The sequence below is a fragment of the Malus domestica genome, chromosome 09, assembly GCF_042453785.1.
Source record: "Malus domestica chromosome 09, GDT2T_hap1".
NCBI classification, from domain to species: domain Eukaryota; kingdom Viridiplantae; phylum Streptophyta; class Magnoliopsida; order Rosales; family Rosaceae; genus Malus; species Malus domestica.
In genome coordinates, this window is record NC_091669.1 from 29,979,721 (window position 1) to 29,998,258 (window position 18,538).

At 37.2% G+C, this 18,538-nt stretch overlaps 2 protein-coding genes across 3 annotated transcripts; both read left to right on the forward strand.

Annotated features, from left to right (window-relative positions):
• Nucleotides 1-428: 428 nt before the first annotated feature.
• On the forward strand, nucleotides 429-3,145 carry LOC114826771 (norbelladine synthase-like). The gene is made up of 2 exons (XM_029107531.2): nucleotides 429-755; nucleotides 2,643-3,145. The coding sequence occupies exons 1-2, from the start codon at nucleotides 569-571 to the stop codon at nucleotides 2,957-2,959; spliced, it is 504 nt and encodes a 167-aa protein (XP_028963364.2). The 5' UTR covers nucleotides 429-568; the 3' UTR covers nucleotides 2,960-3,145.
• An 8,303-nt stretch (nucleotides 3,146-11,448) lies between these two features.
• On the forward strand, nucleotides 11,449-18,158 carry LOC114826772 (dolichyl-diphosphooligosaccharide--protein glycosyltransferase subunit STT3A-like). Of its 2 annotated transcripts, XM_070805562.1 has the most exons (6): nucleotides 11,449-11,695; nucleotides 16,480-16,574; nucleotides 16,789-16,848; nucleotides 16,939-17,049; nucleotides 17,257-17,343; nucleotides 17,796-18,158. In XM_070805562.1, the coding sequence occupies exons 4-6, from the start codon at nucleotides 16,984-16,986 to the stop codon at nucleotides 17,907-17,909; spliced, it is 267 nt and encodes an 88-aa protein (XP_070661663.1). In that variant the 5' UTR covers nucleotides 11,449-11,695; nucleotides 16,480-16,574; nucleotides 16,789-16,848; nucleotides 16,939-16,983; the 3' UTR covers nucleotides 17,910-18,158. The 2 variants fall into 2 exon arrangements, with proteins under 2 accessions (XP_070661663.1, XP_028963365.2); XM_029107532.2 differs by lacking the exon at nucleotides 11,449-11,695 and having other exon boundaries at nucleotides 16,456-16,574.
• Nucleotides 18,159-18,538: the final 380 nt, after the last annotated feature.

The window sequence follows — 18,538 nt, forward strand, 5'->3', positions numbered from 1 at the left end:
AGGCTCCGGACACTAAGGTCCGGAGCGGATCCAATTCCTTGAATTCATGCCAGTCATACATCTTCTTAGTTAGGTGAAGGACTTCTTGGACGAAGAACACAATTCATACATGATGTTGCGATTAATTTAGAATACCGCTATTTTAGCATCTCTATTTTATGTAAGTCATTCTTCTAAATTGAGCATATTTTAATAAAACATATATATATTTACGTACCTGCCGGCTAGAACATACGTGTTATTCAATTAATTAATTAATAGCTAGGCAGATATCTTAATTATATATTTGATTGAGAGTTTCATGTATAGAGACATGTTAGATAATAGAAAGGGCATCTTTTGGTGAGAAACGATTCTGGCTTTAGCTACCTTGTCCTTTACCAAGTTATATTACGCATAAATAACCCTAGTTGAAAGCAAACGCATCATCATCAGTTGAGGGAGAAAGCAGCTGAGCTAGCTTAGCTATATATTACATAAGATAGAAAAGAAGAGGGAGAAATTAAACAGAGATCGAGCGCATCGAATCGATCGATCATTCATCAAATTAATTAGTTAGGGTCTAGGGATGGCGATTGGGAAAGTTTGGCATGAGTTAGAAGTGGAGGTGCCTGCAAGTGAAGCATGGGAGCTCTTCAGCACGCTTGCACTGGCAAGATTCGTGGAACAACAACTTCCAGATATGATTGAAAAAGCTGAAGCCATACATGGTGATGGAGGGGTTGGGACTATTGTCCATGTCAAATTTGCATCAGGTATATACTTAATTAAATTAATTAAACGCATGCTGCATGCGCGCTAATCTTCTTGCTGATGATTAATTTGCTAGCTACCTTATAAAGAATCTCATTTGCTTGTCTTTAATTACGAATTCTCAAATATTAACTGTAAACAGCAGGATTTTGGATTGAGAAATGGTTTACTTAGGCCCTCCCGCCTGCATGCGCCTCATATTTTTATTTTAGGCTAATTAATAATTTTCCTTGTTTACTACGTATATAATATAATTAAGGGAACTTTAACGAAAAGCATCCGGTACTGTTCATTTTAACGAAAAACCACATTTTTACACTAAAAAGTCAATCATGGTACTATTCACTTTACCCTTTATTTTGTCCTTATCATTAAAACTCAAAGTTTTCAAGCCCTTTTCATTAGTTTTCCTTATAATTAATTTATTAAACGGAGCTTTCCCCCTTCTTGATCTTGTTCGATCTTTTTATTGTTCTTGTGTCCAATTTAATTTATAATGCTAAATGATTTGGTTAAATATATATATATATAATTTAGGGTTAAACTTTGTTTACTACCCTCGTGTTTCATGATTTTCAACATTTAGTACATCAAGTTTTTTTCATCCCAGAGTCATACCTAAAGTGTTAATTTTGGGACAATATCATACATCCGTTAGTCAAACTGTTAGTTCTCCCGTTAAGTGATGATGTGACGCCATGTGGACAATGACTGGGTGCCACGTGTCATTAAAAAAATTAATTAAATAAAAGTTAAAAAAAAAATATCATCCCTCCCCCCTAACCCAGAAGAAGAAGGAGGAAGAAGAAGGAAGAAGGAGAAGAAGAAGAAAAAAAAAACAAAAACAAAAACAAAACCGAATCTGCAACCTAGAAGAAGAAGAAGGAGGAAGAGGAAGAAGAAGAAGAAGAAGAAAAAAAAAAACAAAAAAAAAATAAATCTGCATCCCAGAAGAAGAAGAAGGAGGAAGAGGAAGAATAAGAAGAAGAGAAGAAAAAAAAAAAAAATAAATCTGCATCCCAGAAAAAGAAGAAAGAGGAAGAGGAAGAATAAGATGAAGAGAAAAAAAACAAAAAAATAAATAAATCTGCATCCCAGAAGAAGAAGAAGAAGAAGAAGAATAAGAAGAAGAATAAGACAAAAACAAACCGAATCTACAACCCAGAAGAAGGAGGAGGAGGAGGAGGAGGAGGAGGAAGAAGAAGAAGAAAAGAAAAAAAAAAACAGCAGCCCAAACCCAGTTTCTTCTTCTTAATAAATCTGCATCCCAGAAGAAGAATAATAAAAAAAAAAAACAGCAGCCCAAACCCAGTTTCTTCTTCTTAATAAATCTGCATCCCAGAAGAAGAATAATAAAAAAAAAAAACAGCAGCCCAAACCCAGTTTCTTCTACTTAATAAATCTGCATCCCAGAAGAAGAAGAAGAAGAAAACAAAAACAGACCGAATATGCAACCCAGAAGGAGGAGGAGGAGGAGGAGGAAGAAGAAGAAAGAAAAAAAAAACAGCCCAAACCCAGTTTCTTCTTCTTCTTCTTCTTCTAGGTTGCAGATTTGGATTTTTGCTTTTTTTTTTTTTCGTTCTTCTTCTCCTTCTTCCTTCTTCTTCTTCCTCTGGGTTGGGTTTGGGGGGGGGGAGGGGATGGGGTTTTTTTTTTTTTTTTTAACTTTTATTTAATTAATTATTTTAATATTTTTTAAGTCATCAGTTAACGGGAGAACTAACAATTTGACTAATAGATGTATGAGACTGTCCCAAAATTAACACTTTAGTTATGACTCTGGGATAAAAAAAAAAACTTGATGAACTAAATATTGAAAACCACGAAACATGAGGGTAGTAAACAGAGTTTAACCTTATAATTTATGTTAATTGATTATATATATATAGGTGCTGAACACAAGGAAAAGTTCACAAAGATTGACAATGAGACGCGAGTGAAAGAAGTGGAGGTGATTGAAGGTGGATTTCTGGATTTTGGACTTAGCTTATACCGGGTTCGGTTTGAAATCATAGAGAAATTAGGAGTTGCAGGTGATTCGGAACCCTCCTGCTGCTGCATCATCAAAACCACAGTTGAATATGATGTCAAGGAAGAGACGTCTGATGCTTCCAACGCCTCCTCACTTGTCTCTATCGAGCCATTCGTTACCATTGCAGAGGCAGCAAAGATCCACCTCATGAAAAAACAATTTGTACTCAATTAAACAGTTCCGTGAATATCATCAGTTGATGCAGTGTCAAATAATTTGGATCGATCTGTCCTAAGTCCTACCTCAAAATATTATCTACTTTTAATAAGTGTTTCAAGTTGGATGAACTGCTCATCACTGAAGATCTTGTTTGTTTCTTCAGATTCTGAAATTTTAAGAAGCAAATTTAGCAACTTGGAATTAATTTTGTTAATGGCTTATTGGAAATGGTTTTCTCAGGTCAACGCATGAAGCTGGCTTTCTTTTTCAGGTTAATAAAGCTTCTTTATCCGATGCTCCACCAAATGTTTACTAAATTAGTCCAACTTAATCCCCATAATTAGTTCAATCCGAGATAGTCCGATGTAACAAACACACTCTTCTTATATTTGATAACACATCTTGGCTCCACTTAGCTCTGGTTTGATACTGAGGTGATTTTAAAAAATGTGAAAATAAAAGAAAAGTTAGAAGAGTTTTTTATGTTTGGTAAACATCCAAAACCAACTTTTTTTCAAAATTTAGGATGAAAAAAAGGCTAAAAACCTGAAGCTGCAAAAAGCATCTTCAAAAAACCAGCTAAACACAAATAAACAGTAAATTCATTAATGAATTTTTCAATTTACCAACATTGCCCTCTTTTATCTTGCCATCCTCATGCTTTCACTCTCGCAAAACCCTTGCAGAACCAGACCTGAAACTTCAATCCCAGCTCAGAACCAGACCTGAAACTTCAAACCGCAAAAGCCCTTCCTCTCCTCAGACCTCAGTCTTCTCCATCGCTCTTCCAAAAGCTCGCAGCTTGATTTGGCCGTCAATGGCGGCCTCCCATACCTCCAACGGGACGACCTTAAGGCATGCTTTCGGAATGTCCTTTCCTTCTTCATCCTCATCATGATCGGCGTTCTCGCATTTTCAATCCGGCTATGATAGGATTTTTACTACCTGCGCAAAAGGGTTAAAAACACCTAAAATACTTGCAAGAGAAACAAGATTGTCGTAGTATAGTTGGCTCAAGCAAGATCGTTCTCCATAAGGATTAATTTAAATAGATTAACGCCAAATCAATTCTCAACTAATTATTTAGAACAAAATTTTGGAAAAGGGTGATTTAATGACCTAAATTAAGGAAAAACGAATTTAATTAAAAAGATTACTTAAAAACTGCAATTTTTAAAGAAGGAGAAAGAAACAATTTTTAGAATTGAAAATGAGAAGATACTAGGGTTCTGCCGTCACCCTAACAATCCTATGTAGCTCTTCTAATTACTTATGAACCATACATGCATAATTTGAAGGTTAGGTTTTCCTAAAATATATCTTACTTGGAACCTCCAACATAGAACATATATTTAACATGCAACCCGTCCGTGGTGTCCAGATCGAATGTGAACATGCAAGACTCATTAAGTTTTATGAAAACCTTTTGAAAAACCATATAACCCTTAAAACGTGTCGTCCATCCTAAGAGATTACACATATTAATCACAAGAAGCCTTAGTCAATTTTAGGGACAGCCCTCTGCCAAAATTGCATCAAATTACTTTACTAAATATCCTAATGGTCGCGAACCACTAAGACAAATAGATAGTTTAAATCGGTGATTAACAATTCAAAACTTGCATGCATGAATTCATAAGAAAATTAAGAAGAAACTACATATTCTTGCTAAGGATCATGACCTCACCCTAGCAAAAGAAAATTAATTACGCATATTCATAATAAAAATCATAAAGTCTTTATTGAAATAGAAAAAGAATGAAAACACCTTGAAAGTAAAAGTCTTGAAATCTCTCAGCTTCGCACAAAATTTTTTCTCCAAAAATTGCATGCGTTCTCCCCTCCTTAACCTAATGGCTAATATCTTATTTATACTCATACAAAATAAAACCCTAAAAGGTCTTAGGATAAAACTAGGAAACCTAATCAATTGAAATAAAATAAGAAACTGTTGACCCTAGAAACTACCAAGCCTACGTGGCGTGCAGGCCGAGTAATCTATAAGCTAACTACGTCCTTCGGTGAATGCGGGATCAATTTGCTTTCAGCTTCTTGCCTGAAATGCTCAAGACGTGCCTTCATCTCCCCTGGCCGAAGAAGAAGTTTGATCTGTTTATCAGCCTCTTTGAATGTGGTTTCGATATCTTGATTGACCAGCCGTTTCCCTTGAACCAACCCTGTCATAATCGTTGGAGATGGTCGTTCATCGTCGGTGGCAATTGTGTCCTTCGGCCGCCATTTAGGGACCGAAGTTTCTTGGGCTGCCTGTCGGCGGGCCATGCAATCTATTCTTTGGTGCCGACGTTTCTGGGATTTGGACAGTGCGGTGTAGACGCCTTTCGAAGAGTGATATGTATACCATTGTTGGTCTCTAGGTTCGGGAGGTTTGAAAGTTTTTTGGCTCCGCGATGATTCCGAGCTGCTAGAGTTACGTATATAGTAGTCATCGTCATAAAACGGAGCATCAAAATCGAGGCGTCGTCTGACTGAAGGTGTCTCTTCCATCCTCACTTTAGGACCGAGCCTATCAAAAACCCCTTGATGTTGGCCTGTGTTGGTCACCTTTTGCTGGGTTACGGCTGTAGGTTGTTCCATTATAGGCGGAAAGGACTTTTCCTTTGGCTCGATGTTGACCTTTGCTTTACATTTACTGCATAAAACCGTCGTCCCACTGTCTTCATCAGTGCTGTAATCTGTCATAGGCTTGACAATAGCGGGTCCCGTTAAAGCTGTAGGTGGTTCGTTTGAATGAAAATCAGCTATGAAACGTGGCCGAGAGTTCTGATTCTGAAAGCGTTGCGTCATAACAGCTTCGGCCTTCCCTTTTCCTTTGTCCTTGGGTAGGCACGCATTTACCATATTTACTGTTGCCGTGGGGAATAGGTCAATATCAACGCTCATCTTCTTCTCTGGAAATCTCAATTTGCCATTATCAATCCAGCTTTGAATGTTGTCTTGAAACACGACGCAATTATTTGTTGTATGTTTGCTTGAATTATAGTATTTGCAATATATCTTTCCTTTAAGCTCTTCGGCCTTGGGAATGTTATGTCCAGGCCAAAGTTTAATGATCTTTGCTGATAACAATTGATCAAAAATTGCATCGGCCTTTGTAATATCAAAAGTATAGACCTTTGACGTTTTCATTGTCTCTTCATGGGCCGAGCGGGTTTTGGCTTCCTTAAAGTCAATTTGAGTCAGTGCCTTGCAAACGAATGGCTTATCTATGATTATCTCGGCTGCATCCACGCTAACACATTCACCTTCGGCCGATGCATAACTGACAGTGGGATTTTTGTAAATCGTCCCTCTGGACGAAGCTTTAGAGATCTTCTCTTCACGGAGCAAATAATCATATTGCTCAACATGCTGGGCTAGTTCATACATATCCCAAAAATTTTCCCCCAAGAATTTCTTTTTGTATTCAACGTCAAGACCATTCAAAGCAAGTCTGACGAACTCGACTTCAGGGAGAGGTACTCGACACCAATTCCTGGCTGATTTAAATCTAGTAAGATAATCCATTGGGGATTCGTCGGATGCTTGAGCCATCCTTGCTAATGAGGATACTGACACTTCCATTCCTAGCCGATAAAACTGCTTATGAAATTTCTCGACCAACTCCTCCCAGCTCTGGACAGAATTTGGTGGAAGGTTGATATACCAAGCAAATGCTGAACCCGTCAGCGAAAAATTGAACAGTCGCAGTTTATGAAAGTCGCTATTGACATCTCCGCATTGCGCGGTGAAACGAGCCACATGTTCCAATGAGGATAAGGATGATTCTCCGACGAAAAGGCTAAAATCTGGGATTTTGAAACCTCTAGGGTATTCAAACTGTTCCACATAAGCCGGATACGGATGTATAAATTTAGGGAACTTCGACCCTTTCTTTATGGCCGAATCGATCATCCGTTGGACCTCAGTCACATCGACGGGTGTTGCTTCCACTCTCTGGTCGGATCCGTATGACCGACTGTTCGATCCTCCTCCTCTCTCCAAGTTAATTAGTTTGAGCCGAGCCGGGATTGACTCGGTCGGTGCACTTGGTAAGAGATTATTTCTCGGTGGCAAATGTTGGGCAAGATCAAAAGTCCTACTATCGCTGACCTTACTAACCAGTATTTCGAGTAATCTGGTTTGTGCCTCACTGGTATTGCGTATCACGTCATGAAGTTTATCAATTCCTCGACTAAATGTCTGTTCGACCGTCCGAGATTGCTCGTCAAGCCGTTTTCAAAGAAACGACCTTATTGGTGGATCAGATCCTTCGCCACCATCTTCGTCACAATCCTCTATTATCCCTTCATTGAGAACACAGGTGTTCCTGTCGGGGATTTCAAGACTGCGAAACTGACCGCCGAGATTAACTTCCCTTTCTCAACGAGTCGCGCTCGTGGACTCAAGTGTTACGGCGCTGACGGGATTCTGCGTCTGTGGCACATTGTGTCCTATATTCTGAATTGGTACATCGGCTGTTGATTTTCCCATAGCTGTTTTCTTTTTTACCGATCGTGTTTCAATTGGCATGAACTTCGTAGTTTAGCATTGGGTCCCACTAGATGTGCCAAAATGTTGACCCTAGAAACTACCAAGCCTACGTGGCGCGCAGGCCGAGTAATCTATAAGCTAACTACGTCCTTCGGTGAATGCGGGGCATGCCAACTCGTCGGTCGAGCTCGGCCAAGGAGTAAATTTGTTGATGTTGTGTTGGGTGCGCGGCTGACTTCTGCGTCTTGCAATTGCGGCCGAGAAAGGAACACGTCTCGGCTTCTTGGGCTCTCGAACCTGAAGACAAGGTTACTATTCTTACGAAGTTCACGAATCGCCATCGTCGGATTCGGTCACAGTGATGTTATTCGTCAGAGTAAACTCTCGCTGAATCGACACCAAAGTGTAAGGGCATAAATACTCAAAGCGAATATAAGTCCTAATAGTGAACGTGGTTCGGCCGTCTGAATGCCGAACTCTAAATCCCACTTGGGAGTATCCAATCATAAAATAACTCGGTGTACAATGCGCCGAGCTCAATAAACTGTAACACCTCACTACGCCGAAAAGGCTAATGAGATGACCCCAATCAATAAGGATCCGAAAATCCTTCTCGACCAAGACTTGGATAGGTCACCAATCGTCCTCGCCGCAGTGATGTTGATGCCAACGGAAGATACTGCGAGATCGGCTGATTCTACGATAACAGAGCTATCTATGCCGACTTAAGATGTCACCGGTTGCTTTCACAGTGCTGTTGATGCCAACGGAAGATGTGTCAGCGAAAAGAGAAAATAAAAAATCTCAAAGTTGTTGAGAGAATTTGCGCAGGGTAGTTGTGTGTTGGATTGGAGAGGGTTGAATGATGCACAGCCTCCTCTATTTATAGCATTGGATACCTCTAAAGCCGAATTAAAACCCTACTCGGACTAGGTCTTCTTCTCCTGATCAAACACCAACTCGACCAGTCCTATTTTCACTATAATTGTGAACCTAGTCCTTTATCAAGCCGGATTCGTTTCCGGGTTATTGATCTTGCCGAGACTCCTCATTGCATCAGGATTTGACTCGTCTTGCGGTATGGTATAATCGACCCGGATTTGGAAGCCCACGACCTAACCGATCCAGAACTAACTGATCCCTGAGAACCGAATCATGTCATAAGGCCTTCTGGGCCGAGAATAATTCTATACTCGGCCCAAACTAATATTTTGGGCCCAAATAGAAACATAATCCTAAATTAACTTGGTAAATTCGCCCAAAAATCTGCACAGCCACGTTTTGGACCCAAATCAGCTTCAAAACTGGTCCAAAATGGCTGAATTTAAAGCTTGGACTATTCTGAACACTTCTCCAGAAGGCCACGAACCCATTTGAGGTCATATTGGGCTCCAAAAACGCAGTTTAAGCTCAGAAACGTCAATTTCCAACAACGCGCACTGCTCCTTTATTTATCACCAGAAAGTAACCGCTTGGTGGGAAAATCCCAAATTTTGATACGATCAAGCTAAGTGACGCACGAACGTCCTCCAACTGGAATTACTCCAAAATTTGTCCATTTGGTCCTGTTTTGCTCCAGAGGAAGTCGAAAGTCCTATATTGAAAATACAATTCAAAGTATCAAAATTCTTCCAAAATATTAACCAAAATATACAAAGAATAGGGTAAAATATATAATATGAAATTGACTCATCAAAATACCCCCAAACTTAGCTTTGTGCTTGTCCTCAAGCAAAACAAGACTCAAACAAAAATAAAAACTTAACAAACTAAACAACTAGCTAAAACTAAATGACAAAAATTTCACCTTCAAGTTTCAATCCATAACAAACGTTAAAAATCAGAACATCTTTTCAAAAGTTTCAACTAATCCCACCACAGAGTCTAAGCCATTTAGAATCAATTAGAAAAGAATTCATGAACTTCCTTTGGTGTAAATGTGAACTAACATAGTTAAGGAGACTAAAACTCTTAACTCTCGTCCTTTTATTTCACACATACTAACTTCACATATAACTATTTTTTTTCATTTTCCTTTCTTCTTTTCGATTTTTTCTCAAATTTTTTTTATTTTTTTATTTTAGTAACAGTAGTGGTCGTGCAATGTTAGTTCACTTAAGCTTTCGATCCAACCCATGTAGCGAGCTTTAGGTCAATGACTCCCAAACCACAAGGGTTTTAGGGCACTAGGCGTAAAACACCCCTAAGGACTTATTAACCCGAGCTGAAAAGGCTACGAAACCAACTAACCATCCTGCCCCATGCCAAAACTCTACCGTTTTACGCGAGAATCACTGCTGATTAGGCAGGACTGGCTCGGTTACTAGGCAAAGCCTCGGGTGGAACAATTATTACTTTATAACAATAACTAACTTTACTTAAAACAAAAATTAAAATTAAACTTAGACTAAAAGTAAATGCTTCAATCTCACTCCCCACAAACCATGTTGATGTGAATGTGCAATTTGTCAAAGTATAACCCATGAATCAGTGTCTAAGCAACGATAAATAGAAAAGACTCTATTATGGGATTAATCTTCACCATGTCTATTTGTTCTAACGTTTAAATTAATCTATGGATATTAACTTAAAAAGAATGAAATTTTTATTTATTGACTCAAAAATTTAAATTAAAAACTCCCCACCCCCAAACTTATTTCACACTTTGTCCCCAAGGTGTGGAAAATAAAAGAAAATGAAGAAACAACCTTACAAAGAAAATTAAATAGTAAAACAAAACCTAATTAATCCTAACAATAATTAAAAGATAGGGAAGACAAACAACAAAAATGAAATGAAAAGTGACAAAACAAAATAATAATAATAATAATAATGAAGAAAGAAAAGATAAAGAAAAGAGGGCACCTGGTTTGAAATGGAAATCCATTGTGCAAGACAAAATTTGGGCCTTGGTGAGAAAACACACGGGCCGATTATGGAACAATGGAAGTGGAGCCCAGCCCGCAAAAGAAAGGTCCAATAATAGCACAAAATTTTTAACCCATACAGACAGCACACCAACACTTCACATGCACACCAAAACCTAGCACCAGCTGTTGAAAAGCATTGGATTCCTTGCACCTCGAGCCAAGGGCCAAACAGCTCTCCCCTCTTATTAATTCAAAGACCCATCTCAGAACAGACATTAGAGCAACTCCAGCCTTGCTGGTTGCTCGGGGGACAGTGGAGAGGAAAGGGCCCGAGGCCCTGTGGACTGAGCTCCAGCCGTGTGGAGCCCGAGCGACGGTGGGAGCCCGAGCGAAGGGGGGGTGGGGAGTCGACGGGCCTGTGGCCCGAGGGCTTTGCAATTTTTTATTTTTTATGTGTCAGAGAGAGAGAGAGGGGACCAGAGCTGGGCTTCCATGGGTGCGGAAGGGAAGTGGGTCGTCGCGGGGGGGGGGGGGGAGGGTGGGTCGTCGCGGGGGCGGGGGGTGGGGGGTGGGTCGTCGCAGCGGGGGGGGGGGGGAGGTAGCTGGGTTTTGGTTTTTGCAGGGGGCTGGGTTTTGGTTTTTGCAGGGGGTTCTCGGGGGTGGGAGGAGAGGTGGAAGAAATGGAACTGGGTTCGGGTTTTTTTTTTTTTAATTTTTTTTAATTGGATTAATATTATAATATTTTTAATGTATAAAAAATTATTTATTTTTACTAAGGATTCTAAAAAGATAACGACACATGACACGATAACATTGGATAACAATCTTATCGAAATCCTTTGCTAAATAATTGTTTTTTTGGATAAAAAGACACGTGGCGCCTTGCAGGTCGATTTAAGAATTCTTATCCGAAATTACAAATAATTTTATTTTGTATTATTTAAACAAACAAAAAAAACTATTATTTTAATTGTCTATTGCCAGGGGGGAGGGCTCAAAGGGTGGAGATGCAAATGACAATTACTGTTCATTTATGGCAGTTACTATTCATTTAAGGCAATTACTGTTCAATAGGGTGGATTGAATAGTGGATTGCCAGGGGGAAGGGCTCCATGGGTGGAGTTGCTCTTAGGGAAGCCAAATTTGTACACATGGCACGCATCCGTGCTTAAGCTCCTTAGGATTCCAAGTGAAAGGTCAGATCTCTCTCTCATTTTATGAAAAGAACCCTCTCTTTCAACCCACACAACCGGGCATTCATACTTTAGCCACTTCACCATTGTCTCCAAATCGCCCAATCTAATACTGCAAAGGCTGCATTGGCTCTCGGTCCCGTTCACGGAAATCGTCATCTACACTGAATCTCGATTCAAAAACCGAAATCCCGAAGGTAAAATTTTCTTTCTGGCAAAAGGGTTAAAAACACCTAAAATACTTGCAACAAAAACAAGATTGTTGTAGTATAGTTAGCTCAAGTAAGGTCGTTCTCCACAATGGTTAATTTAAATAGATTAATGCCAAATCAATTCTCAACTAATTATTTATAACAAAATTTTGGAAAAGGGTGATTTAATGACCTAAATTAAGAAAAACGAATTTAATTAAAAAGATTACTTAAAAACTGCAATTTTTAATGAAAGAGAAAGAAACAATTTTTAGAATTTAAAAACTGCAATTCCTCCAACTGGAATTACTCCAAAATTTGTCCACCAAATCAATTCTCAACTAATTATTTATAACAAAATTTTGGAAAAGGGTGATTTAATGACCTAAATTAAGAAAAACGAATTTAATTAAAAAGATTACTTCAAAACTGCAATATTTAAAGAAGGAGAAAGAAACAATTTTTAGAATTTAAAAACTGCAATTCCTCCAACTGGAATTACTCCAAAATTTGTCCATTTAGTTCTGTTTTGCTCCAGAGGAAGTCGAAAGTCCTATATTGAAAATACAATTCAAATATCAAAATTCTTCCAAAATATTAACCAAAATATACAAAGAATAGGATAAAATATATAATATAAAATTGACTCATCAGGCTCCTCTCTGTGGGCTCTTCGATCACTATCTTTTCTCTAGTTTATGTAGATCTATCACTTATTGATGTCAAAATCCGATGGTGCTCGTTTGGCAGCCTAGAAAATGCAAGAAAGAGCATCAGTGTTGAAAATATTTATCTATTGATGTAAATATATATATGGATATTATTGTGCAAATCATACAACTTTACAATTGATTATCTACTTTTGTGAATTATCGAACCGAATGGTGTTTCATATCAGTTTACCTTTGTGTTATTCTATAAATTGTTGTGTTCTAACTGTTGTAACTTTGAATTTTTATCATTTGTAATTACATTTCTCAGTAATCAAAAGGAGAGTAACTTGTATTTGTATCGTATTCATGCCTTAGTTATTTTTGTAGATTTTGGTTATCTTCCTCCAATTTCTCGAATGGTGTTCAATTGCCTCTTTCTTCGGGAAGTTAAGGGTGCTGGTGCTGGACTAACAGCTGCAGCTCTTATAACCATTGTAAATTACAATAGCGGGTATTTTTAACCCTACAACATCTGGACATGGTAATGCAAATTCTTAACTGCACCAGTAGAAAAACATGTTTGCGCGACGCATCAAATTTCGTCGCGCAAAGTCTGTTTGCGCGACGCCAAAAACAAAACGTCGCATAAACGATCTTTGCGCGACGAAGGCTGACATCGCGCAAAGCTGTTTTGTGCAACGTAGGTGTACCAAGAAAGATTAACTGCTTTTTCCCAACTTTGCGCGACGCAGTTGTACCTACGTCGTGCAAAGTTTTTTTTTTTTTTTTTTCCTTTTGCTTTTCTTTTGGGGTTCTTGCATTGCCTTTTTCTTTTGTGGTATCCACTTGTGTAAATGTTTTAAATTGACGATCAAATTAGTTCATTGTATTCATATAGATTTAAAGAGTGTAGCTGTAAAAAATCATCAAAATCAGAGTTAAAATAACCGTTAAATCGTGATTTTTTGTTTATAGCCGTCGAAAAGGTTTGTCCCGTTACATAATCTCTGAATGTTTGTTTTTTGCGATTTTTGGCCTATGCGATCTCGAAACATATACAAACAAGTTTGACGGTTGGATCGTTGAAACTAGTTTTGTACAATGCGTATTCCATCAAAACAATAGATTAACTAACACTTAGAGTTTATTTATACTTTCATTAAGTATAACATAAGATTTTTGTGGTATCCACTTGTGTAAATATTTTAAATTGACGATCGAATTAGTTCATTGTATTCATATAGGATCCAGGAGTGTATCTATAAAAAATCATCAAAATCGGAGTTAAAACTACCGTTAAATCGTGCTTTTTCGTTTATAACCGTCCAAAAGTTTTATCCCTTTCTTGATCTCTGCATGTTTATTTTTCACGATTTTTGGCGTATACGATCTCGAAGCATATGCAAACAAGTTTGACGGTTGGATCCATGAAATTAGCTTCGTAGAATGCGTATCCCATCAAAACAATAGATTCACTAACACTTAGAGTTTATTTATACTTTCATTAAGTATAACATAAAGATTTTGTGGTATCCACTTGTGTAAATATTTTAAATTGACGATCGAATTAGTTCATTGTATTCATATAGGATCAAGAAGTGTAGCTGTAAAAAATCATTAAAATCGGAGTTAAAACTACTGCTAAATCATGATTTTCGTTTATAACCGGCGGAAAGTTTTGTCTCGTTACTTGATCTTTGAATGTTTGTTTTTGCAATTTTTGGCATATGCGATCTCGAAGTATATACAAACAAGTTTGACGGTTGGATCGTTCAAACTATTTTCGCACAATGCGTATCCCATCAATTTCAATGGTATGTGTATATATATTACGTAGATTTAAATTTATTTATTTTGAAATTGAAAATATGTATATTTATTAAGTAGCTTTATATTTATTGTAATTGTTATAAAATATATATTATTGTGGGTTTTATGTAATTTAAGCGTTTTTTTTTAAATTAAATTTCATTAGTTAATTCCATATTGTAGACGAAAAGGGAAAATGGACGATACTTTTACTATTGTCGCTGCTGAAACGATGGATGTTGCTGTTATTCTTGGTCGGCTTCTTGGTCTTTGTTTTCTCATATAACTGCTCTTCCTTTGGTTAGAGGTGCATCTTCTTCTAATGGTTTACGGTGTATATGTTATTATCACTAATTGGTGGTACTCACTAAATCAGTTATGAATTTCTGGTCACTTTAACTAATCAAGTTTTCATCTGGACAGCTTAATGTTTTTACCCTTTCCCTGAAAGCATGACTCATGGAAATTCATTAATATTTCATTTGTAGAAGTTGGTTTCTTTTAAGTTTGATTGGTTGTCTTAAGTTTGGACTTTTTTTTTGCTCTGTGTCTCTCTATCTCAAGCTTGAACACGAACACCCGCCCTCTTTCCCATACACACACAGTTTCACACTTTGAATACTACCTTGTTGGAACTGCAGCAACTTCTTCTGGCCATGTTTTATGCTTTTAGTATTTGCATAATCTAGAAAGAGAGTTGTCGTTTTGAAATATAAAAACGAATTAAAAAAAGGAGAAAGCTTTCTTCCCTGCAACTTTAGTGTTAGAGTTATTGATCCAATAAGTTGTCAGATGTTCCTAATTGTTGTGAACGTAAGGCTTCATTTAGAAACAGAAATGAATGATTTGTGTAATTTAACTAAATGGTGACTCAAAAGAATCATTATTGAAAACATGATTGAGTTCAGAATATATATGCAATGGGGTTTATTGTTCTATGATTAGGGAATCACAGTCATCTCATTACTAGGAACGTAATGCGAGCACGGATGCAGGTGGACTATTTTAGCCAATAAGCTATACTTTGTTGTGAAGAACTTCAATTATAGGTATCATACTGTTAGTCATGTTCACCGTTGTTTGATGTATGTAATCAAACTAGCTATGAATGTCTAGTTCTTAGGTCAACATATAAACCATATCATATAGCAGTCATGAGTTCTTGAGATTGCTGCTGATTCTCTATCCAGAAAATCACATATAATTTGTTTGAAACGTTCACCTTTCAACGATGTGCTTCAGCATTTTATTTGTTTTCCATCCAAATGCCCAATAGTGGCTATCTATCAGAACTACTATTTCCTTTAGGAATCGGCATCCCATGGACAGTTGGCATGCATACATCTGCATGTGAAAGCAACTATTTGTAGTCATAAAATGAATTTTCTCCATTTACCTTTTCATGTATGCATTTACGATGTCAATGTTTTTTGTTTTTTTTGCAAACACTTATCTTAATGCTTCTGTTCATTGAAACTCTGCTTCATCCTGATGTTGCTCCGTCCCTTAGTTCAAAATCAAGACATACGAACCAATTGTGCTCAATTAGCCAGTATGATTCAGATTCTCTTTTGAATGAGGTAAAACCTTCTTTGTTCTCTTTGTTCCCTAAAGGGTCAGCTTGTGATCCAAGAAGAGCAGATGAGGGCACATGGCGAGCAGATAAGGGCGCAGCTGAGGGCCAGGGCGAGGAGATGAGGACCTATGCCGGGATGGTGAGAGACCTTATACAAGCCATACAGATGTCCGGCATCAAAATCTCGCTACCAGCACCTCATCTTGTTTCACCTTTGACCTCAGAGCCACCTCGCTATGCTGATACCCAGTAGCATGATGTATTAAACCTAGTTCACTTGTAGTTTTTTCTTTTTTGTTCGGACATCTTGTATGTACATTTTCATATATTTTATAATTAAATACTTTTGCTTGGTTAATTAATTATTCTTTAGAATTTAATTACAATATTTATCAAAAATTTAAAAAAATATATTTTTCACTAAAACAAAAAAAAAAAATTTCACTAAATAAAAAAAAGGTTTGCGCGACGCACGCCCTAGGATGTGCGTCACGCAAAGTATCTTTGCACGACGTACAACTCGCACGTCTCGCAAAGTGACTTTGCACGACGTAGGTGTGCGTCGCGCAAAGTTGCTTTGCGCGACGCGCGTTATTTCTTCGTCGCGCAAACCCTAGAGTCACTGCCTTGGCGCGACGAAGGTTGCGTCGCGCAAACCCTTGAGCAATGATTTTTGACTTTGCGCGATGAATGTACGTACGTCGCGCAAAGTGTTTTTTTTACTAGTGCCTTTTTTATGTTTTCATTTGTAGGTCCCATCATATATTTCTTGTTCTATTGCTGGAAGCTATGACAATGAAGCTGTGGCTATTTTTGCTTTGGTCTTCACTTTCTATCTATATATAAGGTTAGGTTTGGTAAAAGACAACTTTATTTTATTCTGTTAGGTGCATGGTTGTTTCAAAGAATGATCTGATTCTGATGATCTGATTATGTTGACTGTTGAGTAGGATCACCTTATGAATTTATTTCTGATGGATCTTCCTTAGTATATACTATATATTACAGGGATTATGTTTAATGTGCTTCAATATCTTCTGATTACGTTATGCAATATGCAGACACTGAATACAGGATCCCTCTTTTATGCAACTCTTAATGCCATAGCATACTTTTACTTGGTAAGTATATGTTCTAATGTTGTTTGTGCTTCTGTAACCTTACATTTTCTGTCGAATTTATGTTTACTTGCATTTGTTTCATTGCTTCAGGTTTGCTCTTGGGGAGGCTACACATTTATTATTAACCTGATTCCAATGCATGTGCTTCTCTGCATTGTAACTGGTCGCTACTCATCTCGTTTATACATTGCATACGCTCCTGTAAGTATCCTCAGTACTGATGATGCTATTTTTTTATTGAAAGCAAGTGGAACATGCATTTGGCGTTAAAATTGAAGAATGCATTAACATTCTCGCGCTTTGTTAGTTTGTAGCTAGAAATACTAGATGAAAAAGAATGGCGACTATAAAATTGATACATTTAAATGACTCTTGGTTCCTATTGAAATCGTAGCTTTTCTAATGTAGGTGGTCTTGGGAACATTGTTAGACGCTTTGGTGCCGGTAGTTGGATTCAATGCAGTCATGACATCAGAACATTTTGCATCCTTCTTGGTGAGCATTTCCCAACTTTCTTTTCTCATTGACCTTTTATTTTCTGATACTAGAGCTTGTCTTAGCTTTCGGTTCTTTTCAAAACACTTATAAAAGACGTCTTCATGCTGAGTTAATAAGGTTCTGAAGATGCTAGTTCACGTGTTCGTAAGAGTGTTCTTTTTTTTGGACTGAGCCACTTATAATTTATAAAGTAATAAGAGTTTGGTTTTCATTAAGCAGTTTTAAAGTATATGGTTGCTCTTTAATGGACTTAGATAATTCTTATAGAAGGTTAGCAAATATGGAGAAGCTTTGCAGTTAGTAGAACTTTAAAGAAGGGGATAGCCTGAATTTGGAACTAATTTAATTAGAAGTCTGTTTTCTTCATTTTTTCCAGATGGTTTGTATGTGCGGTTCATAGCCTCAATCTTTCTTGCTATGTTTTATCGTTGCTATATTTTCTTCTGCAGGTTTTTATTATTATACATGTGGTCGCTTTCGTATACCATACCAAAGAGATTCTCTCTCCAAAAATGTTCAAAGTGACTGACCCAGAGACTTTTGTGAGGAGAGCGATAGGATGATGATGATGAAGAATATCAAAATTATCAAGTTCAAGGATCACATGAGATAGAAGCATTAAGAAATAGAATAGCAGCAAGTTTGATGAATGCATCTAATTAGACTACTTTCAAGTACATTAACAATATTGTACTAATGAATCATAGCTATTCAGTCTAAAATATTTCAATTGAAATAGTTTGTCATACTAATTAATATTTAAGATAAAGTTTATAAATATTTTTTTTAAATAAAGTATATTTAGTAATTCACCTTTATTTGTTAAGAAAATTAAATTAATGGCACATCTAGTATTATACCATTTTTGGTCATTTCATACAGTCACAGCTGTTTTACATAAAAGTTTACCAAACATTATGATACTGTTTTTTTTTCCAAAAGCACTTTTACAAAAAAGTTTAAAAACACTCTGCTGCTTTATTTCACATCTGTTTATTCTCACAACACAACAAAAGCAGTTTATTTTCAAAGCACAGCATTACCAAACTACTTTCCCAATATACTTTTTCGGCTTATCTTTGTCACTAATATTTCGAAATGTGATTTCCGCCATTTGTGCAATAAACTAAAATTACAGTACCAAAAAAAATAAAATATTAATTTGGGAACATCAAATGAACTAATGTGAAGG